A 26,157-nucleotide genomic window follows, 5' to 3' on the forward strand; every position below is an offset into this window, starting at 1 on the left:
GAGGACAGCCACTGCCCACATCCCCTTCTCCTGCAACCCAACCGATGGTGATGTAGTCACTCAGGAAGAGGTCAGGAGACCAGGAAAGCTTGTATCTCTTTCACTTTCCCTCAAAGACTGGAGAACCCCCCCAGAACCAAAAAAAGAAGCACCAGGAGTTGCCTTTCTGACCATCCACAGATGGTTGCAGCTTTGCCCTGAAGACAACGTCTACACATTGGCATTGGCCAAAGCACAGCTCACCCTGATGTGAAATTGGTTTGCTGAGTGCAGTGAAACAGAACCAACGAATCACCCTTATGCTGTCCACCTCAGCTTAAAGCAGTGGAGAAGACAACAGAGGTTGCCATGTGCCTACAGAGAGCACAACCCCATGGAAAGACAAGTCCCAAATCTTCACGTGGCTTAAGAAAAGTGCCAACTACCTTTACCGCGGTGTAGTCCAGGGGTTTGTACTCTATCATATATTCATCCAGGAAGACTTTGAAGGTATTGACCCAGACTTTAACTGGAGACTCACTCCAGTCCCTCTGCTCAAGCCTCATAGTCTTCTCCAGAATCTGCTCGAATAAGGCGTAAAGGTCCTTATAGCGGATGCTTTTCCCATCATCCATCTTTTAAGGGAACAGAAGCAAAAAAGAAAAGTGATTTTTATATGGCTCAGGCTGCCTTTTAACCTCCAGACAATCATTTCAGGCTGCCCAGCTTCCAACCACTCAGGGAAAGTCCAAGTATGATAAAAAGAAGGAAAATCGGATCATCTAACAGAGCTGTTTCATGACCTTTGGCAGGGTGGCTTCTCAGTGTGCAGAGCAGTAGGATGTTAAGTGCCAGATCAAGTCTCAGAGGGAACTCTTCATGCAATCTGGGCAATAAATTAGCTTTTCTTGATCACTGTGATCATGAGCCATAGCAACCATTGCTCAAATTCAGAAGCAGCAGAAGAGCAGAGCTCCACATTGCTCAGATGTCTCCACCTCTTATAAATGTAACGCAAAGGCTTTCAGGCACTTTGGGTGGCAAAGAGTGCATTGACTTACTGTCATCTCTCATTTGATTATAATGAGGAGATCAGAAATCTCTACACAGCATGTGTCAAGAGCTGGCTAAAGAGTAAGAGTCCAAATTTACAGCTCATGCGACTGAATACAAAGGAAGAATATCTATCCTTTGGGATAAGCAGACCAGGAATGGAAGGCTAAGCACTGTCTCCACCACCAGGAGGACGCGGAGCATCTCGTTTTTCCTGGAGGTGGAAGTTCTCACCCATCATCCAGTCACTTACCGCCAACGCTGAGGAGTAAAAGCTGAAGATGTTCTGTCGGAATTCCTTCAGTGCTTTCTTGAACACAACATCCACGAGCGTGTCCTTCTTGCTGTCCTCATTATCCAGTTCATTCATCTGGGAAACCAAAGGGGTTTATTCACCCATGCCACTTGTGCTGGGGCTGAGCACTGTGTGAGATGAAGCAGCTGCTCAACCACAGGCAGATGATGTTAATAATGATTACAAGGTGGTTTCTCCTGCATGCAAACTAGAAGCATGAGCATTTCCCTGCAGCCATCAACTCCTGCCCTCTGAAGTCCCCCATTTTTGATGCGGGGCAGCTCAAAGCAATGGAAGCACTGAAGCATGCCACCTTCTCTCCCAAGCCTGCCCTGGTGCATGCAGTGCACCCTAGATGAATTATTAGTATTGCAGCTCTGGTGTCCTCAAAAGAAGAAGGACATGGAACTATTGGAGCAAGTCCAGAGGAGGGTCAGAAGGATGCTCAGGGGCTGGAGCACCTCCTGGATGGAGACAGGCTGAGAACACTGGGGCTGTTCAGCCTGGAGAAGAGAAGCTGCGTGGAGACCTCAGAGCATCTTCCAGTATGTGAAGGGGGCTACACGGATGCTGGAGAGGGACTCTTCATCAGGGACTGTAGTGGCAGGTGATGGATTTAAACTGAAACAGGGGTAGTTCAGGTCAGATATAAGACAGAAGCTCTTCCCTGTGAGGGTGCTGAGGTGCTGGCACAGGGTGCCCAGAGAAGCTGTGGCTGCCCCATCCCTGGCAGTGCTCAAGGCCAGGTTGGACAGGGCTTGGGTGACATGGTCTAGTGTGCGGTGTCACTGCCCATGGCAGTGGGTTGCTTGCAAAGCACAGTGTCTTCCCCATGGCAGGGGGTTGGAACCGTGTGAGCTTTAAGGTCCCTTCCAACCCAAACCATTTTGACTCTACTGCTTCCCCCAGGGTAATTTTGGCTTTGTTGCCTCCATCTGCTCCTTGAGCTCTCTGAAGATTTAGCTGGAGCATTGAGGAAGGAGTTACCTTTTTCAGGAGAAACTCATCCATGCTCTTCAAGTCGCTAGCGCTGGTTATGATCTGCAGTGAGTCGTTCTGCCACTGCACGGGCTCCAGAGCCACGTTGCTGATCTTGACACTGCGCTTGCGTTTCACTTTGGGAGAGGGCTCCTTGTTCTCCTTGAACTCCCGTCGGTAGATACCGGCCAGCTCAGGGCTTCGAGGGGGCGTCAAGTGGTGAGGACCCAACTCTACGGGTGATAATCACAAAGGGGGACAGAGATAGAAGAGCAGATGAAAAAGAATTCTGCCACTAAACCAGGGAGATGGGCATTGGTGTAAACCTGGGGAGGTGAAAACACTGTGTGGTATAGGAAGATTAAACGTCATTTCTCCTTTGGTTATTTCCTCCATCAAGGGGTGAAACATCTGGCCATGTCCAGACAGCTGCTGGGAGGATTAATGACATAGAATTCCTCTAGGACCCATTCTGGATCCCACCCTTTAACCTATTTGCCATCATTTGGGGTTGTCGCTGTCTGTGAATTCAAGAGACATGAACTAGCATGGACATCCAATTTGTGCAGCTTCCCAACCCGTTTTCCCACAGCAGCCTCAGCTAGACCACACCACCATACATGATACTCCCATTACAGATACCCTATAGATAAACCAACCTTCCTCTGTTCTAAATCCGAGTCCCTGTATTTTGGGCTACGCTTGGTTGCAGCGTAAAGCCAGGTTTACACTAGCTTTTCCCTCTGTCATGAGACCAGACACAGTTTCTCTGCTCCTTACACCACCAGCACCATGCCACCCCACACTTACCTTCACTGAGCTGCAAACCAGAAATCACCTCCCTGCCAGGGGCTTCTTGCTCCGCATACAACTCCAGCAGCTCAGACTGGGTAGCAAGCTTCTCCCGTGAGGTCTTCTTCTCCCCCTGCTTTCCCTTCACCCAGAACCTCATCTTGGCTCGCTGAGGCCTGGAAATAAGTTGTGGAAAGAGGAACCATGTCAACCAGGAAATGTCCTTCTACCTAAAACTACCCCAAATGTCCTGACCTTTGTGGTGTTTGAGGAGGAGTTAAATACAAACAACTTCTACTGGGAAAACCAGGCTACTTGTCCTCAAGAAAGGCAAGAACTCGAGTTTCATGCATGCAATTGGGTAGTTTGGGATGGGACATCAGGCCCATGTCATCACAACAGGATGCCTTTTCGAATTGGGCACGTCTGCAGTCACGTAGGAAAGGCAGGACAAGTAACTACTTTGACTGGTGGAGCTTCAGAGGAGCCAGGGTGGTTCAGCAAGGTGATGGAGAGCAAGAACAAAACGGGAGGGACTCATCTCCCATCTCCAGCCACGTTTCCTACCTCCCATCTGGAGTCAGGCTCTTCTGCGTGGCCACCAGCTTCCCGATCTCCCCCTGAGACATCGTTTTGTGCAGTTTTGTCTGGCCTTCCCCTGAGGTGAATCGCTGCACCGTCTGTAACAAGTCCAAGCACGAAGCGTTTAAAAACGAGACAGCTCTTTGGGTGCCACCTGGTTTTTAGTTTGTCCCAGCAAAAATGAGATATTCATGTCTTGTCTTTATTTAAGAGGGCGTTGGGGCTGGATGATCGTAAGGTCCTTTCCAACCCTAACTATTGTATGATTCTGATTTCCATCTGCCTAGAGGTGAAAACCTGCAGTCTTGTTGAAGTAGCTACAACCAGAGAGATCTTTTCATGACTCCTAAGAAAGAAAGGCATTTCCTTTGCTCCAACTCTACACTGGGTCCAACCTTCTTTTTCCTTGAGCCACCAATGAAGAAAACCAGTGTGCACCAAGCCATGGGTCCTCATCACTCAGCCTGCACAGCCACTCCACCAGCATGGTCTGAGCAGCCCAGCTCTCCATCCCAGAAGAGCCACGTTAGCCATGCAGAAGTGATTTGTGGTGTTCCCAGCACTAAAGGAACCTTCAACCTCATGGATCTGTCCCAGCAGAGCTTCCTCTTTCAACTCTTGTCGAGGACTTCACAGAGAAGACCACCAAAGTCTTTGTGCTAAAGACAGGTCAAAATGAACGCTCTACAAATAAGAGATTTTACAGTTCAACATAAAGGATATCTGCCTTGGCCAGCATGTAAATGCCCTGGGATCATTTTGAACGGTGAAATGAATTTGCAATAATTGAACCTATCAGGATTCCATGAAACAGCCCAGAAACAGTTTTGATGTATTTAAAAAATATAGCCATTTTTGTTCTTTTTTCCCCCACTGAAGCTGTGATTTCAGAGTTGCCCTTCTGGAGGACAGACTTTCAGCATGAGGAAACCAGGTTGTACGAAAGGATTCAGGAGATGACAGTCAAACATCTCCTGTAGCTGAATGTCTCTGCTGAACACAATGTGCGTTTCAGCATTTCGTTTTCCTCTATTAAAATAGTGAAAATAAAATGATATAAAATACGGGCTGCAGGGGACTCAGCATTACTCTTCAACGTTTCATTTCCCACTCCTGGACTAACCTCTCTACCAGCCAGGAGATGGCAGCACATAAGGCAGACTTCCCACTGGGAAAGAAAGAAACTGCCTAAACCACCAAAGGGTTTCTTCTGCTTTTATGTTTAGGTGATGATCACACATAAATTGTGGATGGATACTGGAAAACAGCCCTTAAAACCATAAAAGTTATAATGATCCAGCCCAAAGTTATTACTTGCTTTTCAAAATGACTTGTATAAATATTTGCCCCCCCATGATAGTTTTGTTCTTGAGTAATTTCAACCTTTTAATCAATTTTAGTGCTTTGGTTTTTGGTTTTGCGGGTTTTAAAAGTATTTTGTGGGGAGATTTACTTCCTTTTTTGGTCTTTCAAAGCACATTGGTATGTGCTGACAGTGGCCAGCAGGCTAAAGGAATCACCAGAGCAAGGCAGAGGCTGCTCTACAGGCCACTATGTACACCTTATCCTGTAAATGTCTATCATATCTACTGCACAAGCAGGTTTAGAGTACAGATTGTGGAGTAGAGCAAGAGAAACCACTGGCTCACACAGAAGACTTTGAGTCAAAAACATCTGTGATGCACTTTTTAGACAAAATTGAATGAAGAATGTTCTACTGTTACTATCATCACCTCTCTCTGCTCTGCCCCAATTCTTGACCTACTATTGTTCAGCATTTCTTCTGATAGTACAGCAAGTTGTCCAGCTTTTGAAAGTAAGCACTAAAAGGTGTTTTTGGGGTGAGATCCTTCTGTTTGAGGGACTCCTTCAACAAGCTCTGAAGGGGAAGGTCCTCATATGGAGAAAAACCTTCTTAGATGTCAAGACGAGCCTCTGCACTGGAAAATCTCTGGACAGGGAACACCAAAAAGCATCACATGTGGGTAAACGACAATCGCTGGGGGTCTGGAGTTGTCTCCTGGATGAAGAAGAGACCAAAGAGCAACCTCTGTTTCACCCACTCATGCTAGCAAGAACTATGGCCAAGAGACTTGTCCTAGCAGGCAGCAGCCCTACGTGCTGCACTGAAGAGCTTCCTGAAGTGTGATGCCCCTCTGAATGGCTTAGGAAGACATCTTTTTCACTGCTGGCTCTTCAGGCATGCTTGAGGTCAGATTGGTGACAGTTACTTCAATAATGAAATTTTCCCAATTTGTGGCTTTGTATGGAGCAAAACAACTGCATCATTATCCAGGTCCTTCTGTGTAAGAGCCTCTGCCAAAGGAGGCTGTATTCAGAAGGTATTTCTGGTGTGATTTCTCAAACCAAGGCTTTCCATTTATCCACTGCAGGAAAGCTCTCCAGACTTAGGTGCAGAACTGAAACGGTATTAACATGTGGTGACCTCAGCCAGGAGCTACTCCTCCCATTTGGACCTGTCTCATAGCAAGGTAGATGAATCCTCAGCTATTCACTAGCCAAAAAACTCAAACAACCTTTGAAGGCTTGGTTTTGTCAGGGAGCCCTTTAGCCTTAAAGGCACCTTGGAGTCAAGTATACTTTCAGCAGCAATCTTATATGCTGGTGCACCTTGGGTTTCAGCTCTGGCTGAAGATAAACTTGGTCTTTGCTGCTCTGGGATACCTCAGACTTAGGTCAGGAGCATCAGTTCTTGGCGGACCTCTATTTACCAGCTGGTGATACACAATCAGTAACTCAATAGTCAAGCAACTAATGTGCAAACCAGGCAGGCTCTCACCCAGTGCAGCTGGTGAGCCATCACATGCTCAGCTTCACAAGGTTGCACGAGATCTCCCTTTCATCCACCCAGCAGCCCTTGGCCACTGAGCATTAAGAGAGGCTTTATTTGGAAAGTCATAGCTGGGGGGCAGAAGCTGTATGAATAAGCTACTGAGTAGCATGGAAACCAGCCTATGCATGGTGGCTGCCTGACTCGTCTTCATGTGAGCATCACAAGACACAACGAATGTGTCTGCAGAGATATCAACCTACTTGATCTTGTACCCGAACCCACCTGCACCAGCATTGCTCTACCACAGGCTGTTCCTAAGCAACACCCAACCAGCCTCTGCTAATAAATATGGATTAGCAGTCCTTAAATTTTGCTACTTGTGGCAATCCTGACCCAGAAAAGCCACAAGCCAAAAGGCTGGTCTCAAACCTGCAATACAGAATACGGATGGAAGCACTGTACATGTTGTCAGGACATACAGACATAGGGTATCGCTGAGCACATGACTTCATGGGCAGCATCTGCTAGAAAGCAGAACTCAATTACACAAGGGGTGAAAGTGCTGACCACCAGTTAGAGCTAGTGATGGAGACCAGGGAAGAAGAGGGATACAGGAGAGGTGAGAGACAGCTACTACTACTACTCGCATGCGATGGGAGCTGTTAAATCAGGTGAGGAGAGTCCCAAGGAGCATTTCCAATGAGCCATGTCCCCCTCAAGGATGGAGCTTGTCAAGCACCAGCCCAGCACCTTTCACATCCCAGCAGGAAAGGTTTCTACAGCTAAAAAAGCCATAAACCTTTGTAAGAGGGCAGCCTCCAGGAATGCAGCACAGCATTCCAGGTACAATGCAGCCTCTTGCCCAGGGCTTTGGCCAGGCTTTTCACTACATAAAATTCTCCCTTTCCTGATCTACAAGCAGGGAGAAGTGCAAAGATGCAGCCAAGCAATCTCAGTTCACAGAGCTGTTTTGTTCAGTCAGGTTTTGAGTATTCCTGGCTCAAAATCCCTAGAAATTTGTCAAAAGTAACTTTAAAAATTCATGGAATTTGTGAATACCTGCCCTCTTCCAGTGATGAAATTATCCTGGGGAAAAAAATGACCCTTTATAATAAAAGCTGCTAACAGCAAAGTCACAAAAAGCCCTCCTTGGCCATCTGCCTTTCTTGGAAAAGCGGATTTCAGGATCACACCAGATGTTTGCCAGACCCACAGCAATGCTGTAGCACAAAATACACGAGTGACTTTGGTTTTCCTGCTTTTCTTCGCTTCCATACTCAGCTCCACATCCTGCCCTGTAGCTGGAGTGGAGGAGCAAGGCAGCTCTACTCAACGCTTCATCTGGGCTCTTAGGGCAGGAGACAGCTCCTGGTGTTTATCCACACTTCCATGGGAACATCTCAAGCACCTCAGGAAAAAAGCAGGAGTGGGTTGGAAGCTGTTGGCCTCTTCACTCCTGAAACCTGTCAGTTTGTGATTTTCCTAAAGCAGCTTATCTGGGCAGGAGATTAAGCCTGAGATGCAAATGCTCTGCAGTGCAGGCTCATGCAGCATGGACCTGCCAAGGGACACCAGTTACTGAGCTGCAAAAAGCCAGGAAGGCAGGTCTGGTTTTAAAAACCTCACTGTTTCATTCCCACTACATTTTTATTGCCCCGTTTACATGGGGTTGCCTTTTCTAAGACGTCATCTGCCAGCGTTACTCCGAGAACTGAGGACTGAATAATCACGGGATACTGTGGCAAAAGATACAAAATCAAAAGTATGCAAGAAGGTGCAAGATTCATATAGTTTTCTTTGCTGTCTTTGCTTTTTAGACAATATTTGATTGGATCTTTTCTACGGATGTGTGTAGATCATTTTTAGAGTAAAAGGATCCTGGGGGGACTTTGCTATTGAAGTTTAAAAAACCAAACAAGAAACAGGTAGCTGTGCAAAACAAGTTGCAACGCTCCAGGAGACGTGTGGAATCGTAGCTGATACCGAATAAAGCCAGAAAACACCCCCATGACCAAGAAATACAAACGATTTCCCTGTGTCACATCCTTGCCAGCTGTGTTTGCCCAGTTAACCCATCTACAGCATCCTTGGGAGTGGGAAAAGAAGCAGTGGAGAGGTCAGTGCAGTTAAGATTAGCAAAGAAAGGCTCCCAAGCTCCACTCACTCTCTTGTTCCATTTCCCACACCACGTTGATAAAAATTACCATTTCGGAGTCACTGTAACAGGCCTGGCCCAGGCGGGCGGCAGGCACCGCCTCGGCAGGAGGAGGTTGCTCAGAGGAGAGAAGGAACTCAAAATTGCCACCGCAATCATCTTCCTCCGTATCCCCCTCCCCATCAGCAAAAGTACCTCTAGTCAAGAAATCGGAGCGCGTCCGCGCCATGCGGGCTTTCTTTTTATGGGTCGGTCTGGGAACCTGCTTGACCAAAGGATAAAAAAACACAACAAAAAGAGGGTTTTAAAATAAAAAGGAGATTCTAGTGATGGTTGGCATCATAGCGTAGCCCTAGGACATCTCTAAGGGACACTGCAGCCCACAGAGGGGACACAATATTACCGTATCTAGAGCAAAAAGGGACTAGGGAAAACAAGAACCAAGACAGCACGGTGAAAACGGACAAGCATGGATGTTACTCAAACATATGTTAAACCAAAGCAAGACAAGACTGTGTTGGACAGTGTTTGCCATCAGGACCGTGAGATCCTCTTCATCCAGAGCTGCTACGAACTAATGTCATGAGGGCTTTTTATTTTTCAGAGAAGGTGTGAAGGTTGCTATACCGTGATATATCCCTCCCCTACGTCTAGCAGCCCTTGTGCTTTATAGTCCACTTCTTCAAAGCTTTTGAGGGAAAACTGGCAGAATAAGTTTTTTTCTCCCCTTTTCTTCAATTAAAAGAGAAAACAAACAAGCTACAACTTACCTCTCCTTTGCCAGACCCCGGCATCTTAAACGGCTTCCTGGCTAGCTCACCCTTGGAAAGGCATTGATGATTTGTTTCTCTGCTGAAACACAACACAACAGAGATGTTTCATTTTCCCCTAAAAACCTTCCCACCACCCCAGCCCAGCTCACAAGAGCGTACAAGTGCACAGCCCAAACAACCAAGACCAAATTGCAAGTTTGAGGTTTTGGAATCACTTTGAATTCTTCAAGATTTGAGTTAATACCAAAGGACTGAGAAGACATGAAGTTCTGCCTGCAAACTCTACCCATCATGGTGGTTATGGATAGTACCTTTTCACGTCTGGATTCTCAAATGTGATTGTTCTGTTGCAGAATAAAGAGTAAATTACAGGAGTTTTTAATATATATATATATTCTAACCCTGTTGCTTGTTCTGTGCATGAACCAGGAAAATGAATGGATCTTTTTTGGGGGGAAAGACTATTCTCAAACACCCACTTCCAAAACAGTTCTCCAGGACCTCCTGCAGCTTTCCATTTGAACTGGTTTGGAAGGAGAGCATCCTCACTTTGCATCTTCATAGCATTAAAAAATACACCCACTTAAGGTGCTTTTTGCTCAGCTCACTTTTTCTACTGTCATGTCTGAATAAAATGATAGATGCATATGATAGATATAATGATAAGCCAGGTTGGATGGGGCTTTGAGCAACCTGCTCTAGTTGAAGATGTCCCTGCTCACTGCAGGGTGGCTGGACTAGATGAACTTTGAATGTCCCTTCCAGCCCAAACTATTCTATCATTCTGTGTGTCTAGACTTAGCTGAAGAAGCTGCATAAAATAAAAGGGAATCTCCTCCCATCACAACAGCGCATAAACCACAAGACTTCTTCCCTTGGAGGTACCCTGAGTTATCAACAGCAAACACTGACTGGGAGCTTAATTTCCTTGGAAAAGGTGCAGCAACCTTTTGGGGGGGAGTTTATGTCCCTTTTGAGCTATATGGCCAAAACCTCTCCAAAATTAGACAAGGCAGCTTAAGCCACATGACAGAGTGGGAGCAAACACTGTCCCAAGATTTTGCTGTGGTCTCTGGCCCCTGTGCTGGAGCAGTCCACCATGTGAGCAGTGTGATGGAGCTGAATGACTGTTAAGCCCATTACATGTGTAATTACACACGTGAAAAATTCATACCCCAGACTCTCACTGGAGGTTTGTTGCTTTTGTCTCTGCCATGGTGGGACTGTCCAATGGCTTTGCTGGCTGTGTTAATTATATAGGAAATGAGAAAAATCCACAAATATTGTGCCGTTTCTACTCTGACCACCTAAAAATCCTAAGAATTCTTTTCTTTCTCTCTTACCTTCAGAAATAAACTCCTATCACTGTTCATCTAGGAGAAATGAAAGCACTGTCAACCCTCTTGCTGCTACCACTCCTCACCTGCTAAAGTCCATGATTATCTCCCCTGGCTTATGTTATACTCATCACACACAGGACAGTTCTTTTTCCTCTTCCTCTCATTGCTATAAGATCCAGAAACCCATTTTCATTTCACTGGGGGTTTTGTACACTCTATTTGGACTAGTTGTATAAAATAGCCTCTAGCAGAACAAAAAGCCTATGGAGAAAGACTACAGAGAAAGCACACCATCTTTTACTCACTGGAGGCCAAAGGGATTGTCTTTTGGGGTGAAGAACATCGTGCTTGCCCTTGCCTCCTCAGGGGCCTGGCTGGGCATTCGGGGCTGCCGGAGACGCTCCGTCCTCGAGAAGTGGCTGCCCGGATGGTCCCTGGGGTCCAGAGCCGGTCTGGAATGGCATCGGGCTTCCAGTGCTGACCCCAACTGACCTTCTTTTCGCTCCATGAACATGCTGACAGGTCTGTCTCTGGGGGCACTGTGAGCTGGAGAGCTTCCCCTGGTCCCAACTGTGAGACCTTTGATGTCCACTGGTGAGGTTGGAGCCACAGCAGTTGTGGGGCCATGCTCCCCCCTGCTCTGGGGGTGCAGGATAAGGACCGACTGAGGCCGGCTCTCCGGTTTTTTGGTTGGTTTAAGGGAGGAGTCCTTCATCCTGTTCTGCTCTGCCCTCTGCAATGCCTCCATTCTCCCTTGCTGCTCAAAGGCTTTACGTTGTCTCTCCAGAATTTCCTTCTGCTGACGGATCTGCTCCATCATCTCCCTCTCATTTTGCAGCTGAAGCTGCTTTTGCCTTTCCTCTTTCTCCACGTTGAGCTTTTCCAGTCTCTTGATGACAGAGTCTGGGGAACCGGCCTGTGTGGCAGTCGCTGTCCCACACTCCTCTCTCTTGGCAGAGGACTTCTCTTCATCCCTTCCCAAGGCTCTGCCCTGCTCTGGCTCAGAGTCCTTCCTGACCTCAGGAAATGTAACTGTCTTCTCCTCTCTTTCCACTGCTTTGTTCTTCAGGTTATTCTCCGTCAGCTTCACCTTCACGTTGTCTTGTGGTGGAACATAGAAAGTAGGTAGGTTGCTGGAAAGGAAGGTTTCTCTTGGATGCGCCTTGTTCATAGCGTTCTGGGGGTCACAGATTACGTGCTCCTTCACGGTGAGGTTATCAGGTAGCTCCAAGTCTGCAGGTATCCTTCTGCAACTGGGTAAATTGCTGTTCACATCTGCCCCACAGAAAGACTTCTCCTGCACGTGAGCCTGGGGACTGCCAGGCAAAGAGTCAGTGGACAATGACTGCACATCCTGCTCATCTAGAACTAAGGAAACAAGTTTATTACTTGGGGTATCTTCACAGCTTAACATTTCAAAGCTCCCTTGAGAGCTTTCACTCTCCGGGGTTCCCTGAGGGGAATGAAGTGCCTCTGACACCAGCTCAGTGGACCACCGCCGCTCTTCGGAAGGTGAGAGCCCGCCGGTGGAGCGGACCTTGAGCAGCTCCAAGCTGAATTTTGCCTGTTCCAGTTCACGCATCCTCCGGCTCTCTCTTTTCGCACGAACCACTTTTTTCTGGTTGAGATCCTCCAGTGACTTGGGTCTCTCTCTCACGATGACCTCCTCCTCCGTGTCCATCCCACTCTGGCTGCTGGCTCTCTCATGCCTTTTGTACAATAAATTCCCAGAAGTATCCAGTGGGTCCATGTGATTCACCCGATTATTTTCCATTAGTGATTTATGTTCCTCTATAGCTCTCACTCGCTCTTCAAATGAGCCATCCTCCCACTTAGATGGGTCAGAGCCCTTAATTTCCAAAGCATCATCTGCCTCTAGTCCATCCTCTTCTCTAACAGACAGGCCATTCTCCAGCTGCACCTCTTTCAATCGCTGCTCTTTCAAAGCTCTAAACCTGCAAGAAAGCAGAAAACCACCGTTAACTTTGGATGCACTAAACTGTGTCCACTCATGTCCCTTCAAGGCACTGTGACAGTGACATCTCATCACCATCACCATCATCACTTCACCACCATCATGATCTCAAGCAACTCTACTTGCACATCTGGGGCAAGTCAACGCGAATGCAAGTTCAGTTTTCAACCTTCTCCTCTTATGCCATCTCTCCTACTCAAGGACTGCCCCAACACACCTGAAAGCTCCTCTTGTGCTGACAGCAGCAGCTCCAGCCTCCATCCCTGGTCTAGCTCATTTGTGTGCTGACAGAGCCAGGAAAGCTCAATCTGTTGCACCCGCTCAGCTTCTCCATCTTCACCATCCTGCCTGGGCTGCCTCTGGTACAGCTAGCAGGCACCTGCACCCTGCACTCAAATCTTCCACCCCATGTCAAGGTGCTCCACACCTTGCAGGCAGTGTCTCTGGAGAACAAACCAAGACCTGCCCTGTGGCGAACAAGCCATCGCATGGCTGGAAATGCTCTCCCCTTGGTAGCAGCCGGCTCCAGTATCTCCTGTCCCTGTGAGACAGCGCAGCAACCAGATTGGTGAGGCAATCTGAGTTAAAAATAGGCTACTTAAAGTGGTGCTGCTGCCAAGGGCAAAAAAAAACCAACCTGGGAGTATTTATGGTCTTGGCTTTCCACTGCCTACGTGCTCCAACCTGAAATAGGCTCTGCTTATTCTAAGAGTAGGATGTGCAGCTAAATAAACTCCTTTGGTAGAATGGGACTCATCATCAGGGACTGCAGTGACAGGACAAGGGGTGATGGGTTCAAACTGAAACGGGATATTCAGGCTAGGTATAAGGAAGAAGCTCTTCCCTGTGAGGGTGCTGAGGCACTGGCACAGGGTGCCCAGAGAAGCTGTGGCTGCCCCATCCCTGGCAGTGTTCAAGGCCAGGCTGGACAGAGCCCTGGGAGACATGGTCTAGTGTGAGGTGTCCTGCCTTTGGCAGGCGGTTGAAACTGGATGATTTTAAGGTCCTTTCCAACCCAAACCATTCTGTGACTCTGTGATTCTATAAAGTGCGTGCAAAGGAAGGAGCAGGCTGGGTCAGAACAGGGTCAGGGGTCTTACAAATGGTCACCCTCCTCTTGAAGTCCAAGCAGTGCTTGGTTTCAGATCAACCACCTCCCTCCCCAGTGAGCATTACAAGAAAATGTTCTCATTTTAACCAATGGCGTTACCTTTGTCGTGCTAAATATCCTCTGCAGGCCGCCTGCAAGCAGATGACTTTGCTTCTGCAGGCTGCGTACAGCTGCTTTGCGTGGTGCCCTCGCCAGGCTGCCTGGATGCTGGTGGCCGCGTCGCGCCGCCTCTTGGTGTGCTCCCGCCAGCAGCTCTGGATGAGGTGGGCTGCAAACTGCATCTGCAGGAACCTGCGCCTCTGCACGAAGCCACGCCAGTGGGCCTGGAGAACAGCGGCGGCTTTGCCGAGGACAAGAGGGTCTGGGGATGGTTCCCCTTGCTTTCGGCTCTGGTAACCGCGCCAAAACCTCTGCAAACACAGCAGGCAGTTCCTTGTAACGGGTGTTGTGTGCGGGTGGGAGAGCACCCGCCTTCACCCAGCCTTTCCAGCTCTGTCTCCCCCATTCCCAACTTATTACGGCATTAGGAGTTGAATCCTGACGGTAAGCTCCTTCCTTAGAGGGGGGACCTGACTGTACCCACCAGCTATATCTGTAGGATGCGTGGATTGTAATTACCAACCATCACATACCTGTATGATGACTGCAGCTTGCCTTAAGCTCAGGAACTGCCTCCTGCAGAGCATGCTGCGGAACCAGCGCTGCAGCAGCGTGATCCGGCGCAGCACCTCCTGATGCAGCAGGTCCTGCAGAAGCTGCCGCTCGCGCTCCTTCACGAAAACCTGGCCGACCCCCCCAAAACGACACAAGCATGAGGGCTTCCGAGGGCACAAGAGAGATGATTTAATCCTCCTGGGGTCTGTGCCCTGGATCCCCAGAAGAAGTTCAGCAGCTGACTTTAGTCAAGCCACCTGTAACAGGCTTCTGCAGTTTCACCTCCATCCGGGGGCTGTCCAAGAGCAGAATTACAGAGCCTCTGCTTTCCCTTCAGGGGAGACAAACCGACAGCTATTGTATTGAGTTGTGTCTGCATACAGACAGTTTTTTGAAGGCTACCTCATTACAACCAGACTTGCAACTTGGTTAACACGAAACAATGATGTTCCTTACTAGTTTTGTGTTTTCCAAGGTTTGTTTAAGCCATTGGCTTCTGGCAAATAGTTTGATTGATTAAAAACATATATAAAGATGTTAATTTATAATTACAGAAATGCAGGCAAATGTTGTATCTGTACCTTAAACCTAAGTCTGAGGATAAACATTTACCATTGTTCTTCCAACTTGGTAATTGTCTGGATCCAGTTTTATTTTCCGGAAGAAATCATGGATATTGTGCTTAGATGGGTTGATTCCTTGAGGCAGAAGGACATGGAAATGGTTCACAAAATCCTAAGAAGAAAGAAAAAAAACCCAAGATTTGGTTAGATGGATCCTGCTGTGCCCCTCCCTTCCATAAATAACGGATTTGCTCCGCTGGCCACACAAAACAGAATCTATTGGGTGAGCAGAGGGACAGGCAGTGTTTTACGGACTGGGGAACACCAAGTTGCATCCAGCGTTTGTGGTTTGACAGAAAACACATCAGACCAGGGACCCAGCAATGTTCAAAGGTCTTTCAGTGTGGGAGGAGAGGTTCTGCAGAACCCACAGGGTCATCTTGAGCAAAAGGGCTCCAAATCCTTGACAAGGGCCACTACAGAAGGGGGTTATCAGCATCTGCAAAGCATGGCTCAGCTGCTCCATCAATTACTGATTGAGGACTCAAAGAGCGGAGGAGGTACGACAGGAGAGATTCTCCCAAGTAAAGTTGGGATCTATGCTCACAGCAAAAAATAACAGCAGTTTATCCTTTCTGAAGAGCTGCTGTGCAGGACACAACTGGCCCTAAGCAGCTGCCAGCAAGGAACAAATCAGCATGAGGAACTCATGAGAGGACTGACATATGTGCAAAACCTGCAAACACAGGGAAAAGAAGAAAACAGGAAAAGCTGGATAACTCCTGAGCCGTTTGGAGGATGCCAATCACCTGCCTGCTGGGATGCAGCCACTGCTGACATGACAGGCCAAACACCATTCCCAGGTGAATCCAAAACACACACAGAAGAGCACAGGTAAATCGGATCCCTTTTTCTTTGCAAAAAAGAAGGCCACATTGCGGAACACCTGGTTTTGCTCAAAAGCCATGATGTTGTTACCCGCAGAGGGGCTTGTAGTCCACTGAGGTCTAGGACCAGCTTACTAGGAATCAGCAGTGCAGCAGAGGACTGCTCCAGGGCTGATATCAGCTCATTACATTCACTGCCTTGTATCAGCTCTAAGTTCATTACTTTGGTAAACAGATGAGCTACCAACATTCAGACAACTCCGATAACGGTGCTAAAGGTGGGGAAAGAGGGAAACGTTTTACTGAACCTGGAAGGAGTATTTGCAGCCATATCCCGACTGGCGAATGCGAACGGTCTCCAGCATCCCTGTGTACCGCAGCTGCCTCAGCACCAGGCTGTCGTTGAACCTCAGGGGCAGCTGGAAGGGGAAAACCAGGCCAATGATGAGCAAATATTCCCTTTAACTGAAGTTTTAAAGCGTGTGGATGGATAAAGGGATTCAGCAGATGTACCACATCTGTGCGACACACACATTGCAATGATGCAAGGGGAGGGAGGGAACGCAGGTCCCCAGAACTGTGCTAATCCCACCATGGTTGAATCCTGTTTCTGTCCAAGCAGCCATCAGATGGAGACTTTCAAACAGATATACAGAGCTATAAAGAAGGTTTTTGGAGCCCCTAAACTGAATAAGAGCCCCCTAGGGCACAGCTAAAAATTGTGAGCAACTAAACATCCTAGGCCTAAAGCTTCATCTTTAAATGTGTGAATAAAACTCCAAAGGATTAAACCATAAGAGAGCATCACCACTGCAACCTTTATTTTGAACTGAGAGTCCTCAGCCCACGAAACATGCCTGAAATCCAATTCAAGAAATGTGATGCATCACTGAGTTAGTTTGAATAATGTGATGAAAATTAGTTTTGAATAATTAGCTTATTCTAAAAGTATCTGCTTTACCTACAGAAACTTTATTTTAAAGAAGCTTTAAGGCTCAGTAACAGAACAAGTGAATGCATGGCCCTGCCAATCTCTATTACAGGGGGCAGGAGCTTCAAAGCAGTCAAATTCATTTATTAAACTCAATATAAAACTCAACCCGTATGTTTTTCATATGTGTGCTTCTACAATTACAAGAAGAGCCAGTGCAGTTCAACAAGAGCAACACCCAAGTGATAACATCCATCCTTCCCACTGACCATACACAATTAGCCTCTAAATCCAGCTCAGTTTTGGGCCTCCTTTTCTTTTTAACCCCCTGAAAAAATTACACAACATTTCCAAGATGATTTCTAGCAGCAGCACTGGTCTCCTGGGATGGGATTTACCTTTTCAGCGTTGGATCGAATGCACTTGACAAAATAAGGTTCTGCTTGGCCAAGGGTCTCCATCAGCTTGTTGAGCGAGGCCTGCAACACAGAAGACATCTTCAGTTGGGAAATGAAGAAGAGACCATGATGAATAATGAAAATCCAAGTGCCATATTGGAATAAATGATGAGTAAAGCAGGCAGATGGGAAACTGTTCCCCAAGATGAGTGTTTCAGCCCTAGCAGTTTGGCTGGGTTTGTCTTTGCACCCAACAAATTAGCTACAGAAATACAGTGCCGAGTTGTGTTTTGAGATCCCCTGGTTGACCCTTTCACATCAGCTATGTAATGATTTTCAAAGACTGTGAACCCTGAACAAAGTTGGTTTCAGAGGAGAAAAGCTTCAATGCTGGTATATTATCATAGAACGGTTTGAGCTGGAAAGGACTTTAAGATCATCCAGTTCCAATCCCCTGCCATGGGCAGGGACACCTTCCACTAGAGCAGCTTGCTCCAAGCCCCTGTGTCCAACCTGGCCTTGAACACTGCCAGGGATGGGGCAGCCACAGCTTCTCTGGGCACCCTGTGCCAGCGCCTCAGCACCCTCACAGGGAAGAGCTTCTGCCTAAGAGCTCATCTCAATTTCCCCTGTTTCAGTTTGAACCCATCACCCCTTGTCCTATCACTACAGTCCCTAATGAAGAGTCCCTCTCCAGCATCCTTGTAGCCCCCTTCAGACACTGGAAGCTGCTCTGAGGTCTCCACGCAGCTTCTCTTCTCCAGGCTGAACAGCCACAACCTTCTCAGCCTATCTCCATCCAGGAGGTGCTCCAGCCCCTGATCATCCTTGTGACTATTCCTGGCCATATTTCTCTGCTGAAATGTGATCACTGAGAACTGAGGGGTTTCCAGGTTCTCAGTTTATATTTCCCCTTTTTCCCACATCATTATTAAAAGTGTAGCCCATAATAACAGATTTATATCAGCACCATTGCTATGCTCAGCTGCCCCAGCAGGACATCACGCTGAGCCATTCCTCTGCCTTGCAGATCTTTGACTCTTTTGTAACAAAGCAGAAACTCTTTGAATAAAAACATGCCAAAACTCCGATGGCTGGGCTCCTCAGCTGTGTCCTACCAATACTTTGAATATCTCTGATTGTGAGCACATTACTGACATGGCATTAGGAACATACTCCAGGCTTGATTCCTCCTGATATTGAGAGCATTTAAAATGCAGTTGTGTAGCAGATGTTCTGTTGCACATTTATTATAAGTAGAGCTATTTTTGATTACACATGATACTAGAAAGAAGCATTTTGCCTACAGATCTGCTCACAGGAAGCCTTTTTTCCTTCTGATCATTTAAAGACATCTTTATGGGAAGCCTTTCATGTTTAGAAAAATGTATCTACATCCAGGATCCGGTAAAGAGTAAGGGATAGATCCCATGCATGTGCAATACAGCTGCGTTATCCATGTACTAATTGTGTGCAAATGTCACAGAATTCCAGCCTGGTTTGGGTTGAAGGGACCTTAAACTCATCCAGTCCCAACTCCCTGCCACGGGCAGGGACACCTTCCACTAGAGCAGCTTGCTCCAAGCCCCTGTGTCCAACCTGGCCTTGAACACTGCCAGGGATGGGGCAGCCACAGCTTCTCTGGCCACCCTGTGCCAGCGCCTCAGCACCCTCACAGGGAAGAGCTTCTGCCTAAGAGCTCATCTCAGCCTCCCCTCTGGCAGGTTAAAGCCATTCCCCTTGGCCTGTCCCTACAGGCCCTTGTCCCAAGCCCCTCTCCAGGTTTCCTGCAGCCCCTTTAGGCACTGGAGCTGCTCTAAGGTCTCCCCTTCAGGAGCCTTCTCTTCTCCATGCTGAATAAGCCCAACTCTTTCCCTGTCATTCCCATTCCAGGGAGCAGTGGGAACACCACAGCATGGCAGACCTCCACTGGCATGCTCCTGCTTTTCTCCAAAATCACCTCTGTTTTGACAGAAAAAGAAAGAAAAAAGCACATCTGAACCGGTGACACTGCAGCATCGCACCCTGCCCCGCACTGGGCTGAAGGGAGGGAAGGGAGACACACACACGGGATGCAGCCCCTTTGCCAAAGGACCCTGTCAAAAGCCCGGTAAGCGAAGTGCTCCAGACACTGGAAATAGTGGGAATTGGATCATCCTGTGACTGCCTGCCTGTAGGAGAGGGGATTTCCATGCCATCAGCAGCCAGTGACATTCCGCACGCAGCAGATGGTTCGGGCACCCTCTGCCATCTGGTGCAAGCTCTGGTCATCGGGAATCCATACAGGACACGCCAGGTCCCCGGATTAACCCTGGACCCTGTCCCTTTGTCCCTCTGCCTGCAAAACTGTCCAGCCACCCGCTCTTTCAGCCCCTGCACTCAAGCTGAAATGCAAAGTTTCAGCATCATCCCGTGCTAGACAGGGCAGCATCCTTTTCCTTAGGATACCACCTGCATGCAGGGTAAAAGGGCAAGCTATAAATCACTGTGCTGCAGTTTACATCTGATTTTCAGCTGTGAAAGCCATCGCTGCTCTTACAGCATCCTCTAAAACACCTATTTCACCTAAAGATTACTGTAAGTAATAGTTAATATCAATAGGAGACAGAGCAGCTGCAAGCCCAGTGTTGAGGCATTAGCCACAAGGCAGCATTTATCAGCAAACCCTCTCCTCCAACCCTGTGACAGGAAACATTTGTATTTCCTGCCTGTGACCCAGTTCCATGTGCTGCAATTTTATTAGCCTGCTCTTGACGAAGGAAATCAATCTCAGCTTGCACCAGGCTGCTCTTGCAAGAAAATGCTTCCCTCAAGTGTTAAATGGAGTCAGGGCTGGAGTGCCCTGCATTTGTCTTAGAGGAGAAGCAGGCAGTCATATCAGAGCTGCCTCTGACTTCAACATGGCTTTATCCATGTCACTGAAAGAAGGATGTGTTGTAGACACAGCTCCTACATTGTCAAATCATGGCTGGGGAACAGCACAAATGGTAAGGGTATCAGAACGATCTGCTTTGCTGCGGGGGGGGGGGGGAATCTTCATGGCATTTAATGGTCTTTTATTTGTAAGTGCTGTAAAAGCACACATCAAAATCTCACTCACACGCCCTAAGGCTTTTCAGTTTCCTTTGAAGGATGAAGAGGGTTCAGGAAGGCATTTCACACCAGGACATCCCTGCTTCAACCCCCCCATGGTACTGTATGAATTAAACTCTGCAGAAGTGCATTTTAACCAGCATACCATTAGACTAGACTAAACTTTATACATATATATATGCATGTATACAGACGTGCATTCTGCAAATTATATCTATAGATTGGCACATGTGTGTGTGTATGTATATTCAATGAATCTATGCACAGAAAATTTCTCAAAACAACCCATATCTCCAAAACCAACCCCGAACCACCAAAATGACAAGTCAGAACCAAGCCAGACTTGCTTAGAAACCAATTTTTAACCGAGAAGCTGCTTTCTAACATCCCCACCTGCTTGTGCGTGCGTCTTGCAGCAGTTTCCAAGACCTGATGCACATACTGGAGGACTATTTTTGCTGCAGCTAATCCTGGGGATGGCTGGTGCACCGCGCATGCTGTATCGATCCCTACTCTCAATTCCACTGCCTGCCTGGAGATAATGCAGCAATATTGTGACCTTTCCACCCCTACTAAAATTCCCATTCCGGCTGGCCTGAAACCAGAGTGAATTTCCGATGCTGAATGCAAGTCAAAAGGCTGTAAAAATGTCATTTTGTGATTTTGCAGTTTCTGGATTTGGCAGAGAAAGAGCCACGATGCGATGGCTTAGAAAGTGAGGTACCAGAGGTCAGGCATACACCTGCATGCTCTGCAGCTCATCCTCACGTCCCATCTTGCTTCACACATCATCCTCCCCCATACCCACCATGGCTCTTGATCCTCTCCATTTATACCATTTAGATAACCTGCATGGTGTCTCCCAGCTTACCCAAGTCATGTAAACAGCTGAATTTATGTCCTAAATGGTGGTGAGGACCATGGAATCCCAGCCTGGTTTGGGTTGGAAGGGACCTTAAAGCTCATCCAGCTCCAACCCCTGCCACAGGCAGGGACCCCTTCCACTAGAGCAGTTTGCTCCAAGCCCCTGTGTCCAACCTGCCCTTGAACACTGCCAGGGATGGGGCAGGGCTGTGCCTGGAAGTGTGTCCTTAAGGCACCCTGGGGACCCAGAGCAGGTATTTGCTTTTAATTCACCTCTCTCTATCAAAGGTCTAAATCAAAGGTCTAATATCAAAGGTCTAAATCAAAGGTCTAATATCAAAGGTCTAATATCAAAGGATTACCTGGAACTGGGCACTGATGCTGGGTGGTTTTTTCTTCTTATGGAGATGGAGGAGGGATTTGGTAATGCGGTCGTGCAGCGTCAGGTTGGTTAGGTGTTTGAGGGACTTCACGTCCAGCATATGCTGTGGAAAGACACACTCCATTTGCTCTTGATAAATACAAGAATAACCAGATTTTATCATCTCATATAACCCTTTTTATCCCCTCTGCAGGGCTTCCTGGGGTGACCACCCTACTTAATCTCACCCAGAAACACAGAGGGATGTCTTGAAATGTAGTTCTCTATTTGGCCAGATCTCCCAGATCATGGTCCTCCTCTGAGGACTTGGCAAGGGCAACTTTGACCATGGGAAATTTGGCTCTCCTACCCAGCAACGGCTGCGGACAAATTATTCTCTGTTAATCAGCAGTTCATCATTTAACTGTATCTGTGTCTCTCCAGGTGCAACACGCACACAGAGAGCAGTAAACCCAAAGTTTGCTCCTCTTGGTCCTCCATTCCTGACCACTAACACAGCACCAACCATGACCACAACAAGCATTATTCTTCTAGGTACAACAGATCCCTTGGCATCTCTTAAAATATAGTTAATGCAGCCAAGAAGGAGGGAAACTGAATATGATTAATCAAGCCTGATGCCTATCAGCCACTAGCCCTCTTGCATAACCTACCAGCTTAGAGAGTTTAGAGATCTAATTACCAAACTTCACCAGCATGTACGTACTCTTTCCCAGGGGAAGGTAAAAAAGACTCAGAGCAGGTCCAAGAAAGAAGCTCATACAGTATATCCCAGCACATCAGGGTTGAAATCCTTTGGTTTTATATAAATTAAAGAGTCCTGAACAAAGCTGAGTTGACCAAAGTCTTGACGCAGACACAAGTGGCCTTCCTCACACTCTTCCTGTAGCCTTAACCCACAGACCAGCAAGGTAAAAATGCTGCTTCTCACTCACCTTTGGGAGATTGGGTTTGGCTTTGAAGTTCTTGTTTCGCCTGGGGACATAATAAAAGGCTCAGGTTAATCCATGTGTGCAATTGCAGAATGGAGGAAATGATGAAACAAGCTCTTCCAAAACCCCTTTAGCAGCTGCTTCCTGTGACCTGCACTTGAAACCGGGCTGCTTCTGCATGCTGCAGACTAGGTGTACAAATTTAGTGGCACAGGTTAGAGAGGAAAGCATCCAGTTAAAAAGAGAATGGTTACGCTGGCAATGATGGTTATGCCAGAAAGTGGGCAGAGTGAGTGAGAGAGCAGCATGGGGAACAGCTGGCCATCCTGCTGCTTCCTCACAGCCTGTGATAACTCCAGGCAGCCGCAATGCTCTCTGAACCTCCCGACGAGGCTGCGGTGTGAATCATCATTTCCCCACCTAATTTGTAATGGAAACTTTGATATCATGCTAAAAAATGTGACTGCGTTACATCGCTGTCATATCTGGAGACTGGTTTGACTGGCAGATTCATTCCTTCTCCCTGCGTCTGTTATTACGAATGAATGATAAGAGGTAAAAAAAATCAGATGTGTAGAACATACTGGGGGTTTCTTTGACCCAGCCATGAAATATGTCCAAGTCTACCCAAAACCCTGATATATTTCTATTCTGTCTATTTACATTCCTCTAACCACCCACACTGCTCATTATGCTCCAGGAATAAAGCCAAAATCCCCTCCTTCTGTACTGACATGAGGATGCCGTGGGCCCTCTCCAGCAGCTTGCTGTTGGTGGCGTTGACAAATATCCCATCCTTGTCTAGGAAGGCACCGGGGCTGGCGAGCCGGCTGTGCCGCATCCCCATCCGGCCATTCCAGCCGACCGCATAGGCATCACTGCAACATCAAACACCACATAGTGTTAGCAAGATGTACCCCCCCCCCCCGCCCAGTTCTAAGACAAAATAAGATAATAAACTAATCCATCAGTAGAAAATGAAAGCCACCATTTTATTATTTTTCCCACATCCTGGGCTGCATAAAAAGGAGTGTCACGAGCAGGTTGAAGGAGATGATCCTGCCCCTCTACTCTGCTCTTGCGGGACCTCACTTGGAGCACTGTGTGCAGCTCTGGTATCCCCAAAATAAGAAGGACATAGAGCTGTTGGAGCAAGTCCAAAGGAGTCCACGAGGATGAGCAGGGGCTGGAGCACCTCCCATATGAAGACAGGCTGAGAACATTGGGGCTGTTCAGCCTAGAGAAGAGAAGCTGCATGGAGACCTCAAGAGCACTTTCCAGTGTCTGAATGGGGCCTACAAGGATGCTGGAGAGGGACCCTTCATCAGGGACTGTAGTGATAGGATGAGGGGTGATGAGTTCAAACTGAAACAGGGGAGACTGAAATGAGCTCTTAGGCAGTTCTTCCCTGTGAGGGTGCTGAGGCGCTGGCACAGGGTGCCCAGAGAAGCTGTGGCTGCCCCATCCCTGGCAGTGTTCAAGGCCAGGTTGGACACAGGGGCTTGGAGCAAGCTGCTCTAGTGGAAGGTGTCTCTGACCATGGCAGGGGATTGGAACTGGATGATCTTAAAGTCCTTTCCAACTCAAACCATTCTATGATTCTATGACTCACTCCCATGGGATGACTTCAGGATGCCAGACACCACATGAAGCAATTGGCTACTTAAGCACTTTTCAAAAATCAAATAATAATAAAAGAATCAAACTATCAGCAGGAGAATAACAGCTTCCAGCTGTCCCAGACAGAAGGCTTCTGTCTGCAGATACTCCAGTGCTCTGAAGGTACAAGGCTATGACTTCTGCCATTAGCCTTGCTATCGTTAATAGAGTCACTACTTTAGATGATGCTAGTGCTAACTCTATATTCTTTAATTCACTCCATCATTTCATTAGGAAAAGAAAAAGCAAATGCCATTTGCAATAAACTGATTATTTGCCACAAATGAAGGATGCCAGCCCCAGCTGGACTTAGAGGTTGGACCAGAATCACTCACTGAGACCTGATCGCAAATCACTCTTCCAATTCAGTCCTCTCTGCTGTAAATACTCTATCAACCTTGCAGAAACCATCATATGAAAGAAAGGTGATCTAAAGGAGGATGTGGAGTCTGCAACCCACTCCTCTCCCCTCCAAGCTATCTCAAACAGGAGAAAAAGGAATAAAAGGAGAGTCAATACAGCACCAGTTATTTTGGTCATGAGGATGCTGAAGGACACGGTGGCTTAAATGGGCCTCTGCTCATTTCTGAGGGCTAGGAACAAGGCAGCCCTTTGCCTTAAAGTCGTGATTTAGAAGAAGGGCAAATATCAAGTGCTGCATAGAAATTAAAAATTAAAGCCTGCAAAGTTGTTCTTCTGCCAGCTCAAAGCCTTGAGCCACATCCTTGGAGCCACGTGAGGCTGGAGTACAAGTCACCTCACTGCCTTGCCTCAGTGCCTTTCAGACCCCATCCTAGCCCCATTAAATCACCTTTTTGACATGAGCAACTATTAAAAGAAAGGCTGAATCAGAGCAAAGTGAACCCCTGGCTGAGGACTTCAGGACCTGCTGCTTTTAAGCAGCCTGTTTGATTCAAGGAAGGATAGCAAGAGGCTTTACTGTCCAGGTGATCTCTCCTGTCCACCTTTGCCCTTACACCTAAGGTCCCATCCATCAGAAGCCTCCTATTTGCAGGAGGCGAAAAAAATCACCAGTTGACGAGTACCACTAAACCTCAATGACCACTTACGGGATCTACAACCTATCATTAATCTTGGCCACTCTGAGGCTTGAGACTGGCTGTGGATACATGGACTCTGAACAAGACCAGGGAATAGAAACCCTTGGAAATTCCCATGTGGTTTGGGGAAAAAAAAAGATACAAACCAGCAGCTCTGTTATGGGTACTTTAGGGTGGATACATGCAGATGGCAACCAATGAAGCCTTCAGGGTACTTGGGAGGTCAATCATCTCACCAAGCTTAAACAACTGTTCCAAGACAGGTTGATCAACCCCTGCTTTCCTGCATGCTGCTTAGACATGACCGCACATAAACCAGCTTCATCAGTGAACAGAAACCAGCAGGAAAGCAGGCAGCCCGGCTGGATTCGGTTAGCAATGGCACGGCTTTCATCGCCCCTGGCTGGTGAAGGCACTTCCAAGACACGGCCGCTCCACAAGGCTCTGCTGAAGGCTGGTTTCAGCCCCAGCATGTGCAAACCACCCATCCACTTTCTTCTGAGATCAGAGGCGAGCGCTTGGCTCGCTGAAGCGACTTCCTGCGTGATGTCATGCCTCAAACTCGCTTTGAGAAGCAAGCCCCGGGCTATCCTGTGGGTTGGATGCACAACGCAGACTTATCAGCGACCGCATGATCGTGAGATGGCTTTGAAAGCAAATTCCTGCCTAATTTAGGGCCATAAATTGCTTATCTGCTGGAAAGCTGTTAAAGTAAATCTCTCTACGTGTTACCTTCACCCCCTGTATTTACCTCTTCTTGCTCGACAAGTGCAATTTAACCAAAATACGAACATTTATCAAGTGTGATATGACACTTCAGATGAAAATCATCCACAATGAAAGGTATCAAAATCACTTGTCTGCTTTGAAAGTGCAGGCTGGACTTAGAGATCTTATGAGAGACTT

General features: G+C 47.5%; 1 protein-coding gene across 11 annotated transcripts in view; it reads right to left on the minus strand.

Annotated features, from left to right (window-relative positions):
* The window catches only part of MYO9A (myosin IXA), a 191,262-nt gene that overhangs the window by 14,196 nt on the left and 150,909 nt on the right, over positions 1-26,157 (minus strand). For 5 of the 11 annotated variants that reach the window (XM_062612105.1, XM_062612102.1, XM_062612101.1 and 2 more), the window contains 16 exons: positions 23,266-23,409; positions 22,535-22,574; positions 21,580-21,702; positions 17,261-17,341; positions 16,240-16,350; positions 15,094-15,216; positions 14,460-14,609; positions 13,927-14,237; positions 11,047-12,696; positions 9,399-9,480; positions 8,678-8,893; positions 3,665-3,777; positions 3,116-3,273; positions 2,315-2,538; positions 1,286-1,402; positions 426-614 (listed from right to left, as the gene is read on the minus strand). In XM_062612105.1, coding sequence (XP_062468089.1) covers positions 426-614; positions 1,286-1,402; positions 2,315-2,538; positions 3,116-3,273; positions 3,665-3,777; positions 8,678-8,893; positions 9,399-9,480; positions 11,047-12,696; positions 13,927-14,237; positions 14,460-14,609; positions 15,094-15,216; positions 16,240-16,350; positions 17,261-17,341; positions 21,580-21,702; positions 22,535-22,574; positions 23,266-23,409 — 3,832 coding nt within the window. The remainder of the gene's footprint in view (positions 1-425; positions 615-1,285; positions 1,403-2,314; positions 2,539-3,115; positions 3,274-3,664; positions 3,778-8,677; positions 8,894-9,398; positions 9,481-11,046; positions 12,697-13,926; positions 14,238-14,459; positions 14,610-15,093; positions 15,217-16,239; positions 16,351-17,260; positions 17,342-21,579; positions 21,703-22,534; positions 22,575-23,265; positions 23,410-26,157) is intronic. The other 6 variants (XM_062612104.1, XM_062612100.1, XM_062612099.1 and 3 more) reach the window with 6 other exon arrangements.

This window comes from Pezoporus occidentalis, unplaced genomic scaffold (genome assembly GCF_034315485.1).
Source record: "Pezoporus occidentalis ecotype Australia unplaced genomic scaffold, CSIRO_AGI_Poc_V1 ctg159, whole genome shotgun sequence".
NCBI classification, from domain to species: domain Eukaryota; kingdom Metazoa; phylum Chordata; class Aves; order Psittaciformes; family Psittacidae; genus Pezoporus; species Pezoporus occidentalis.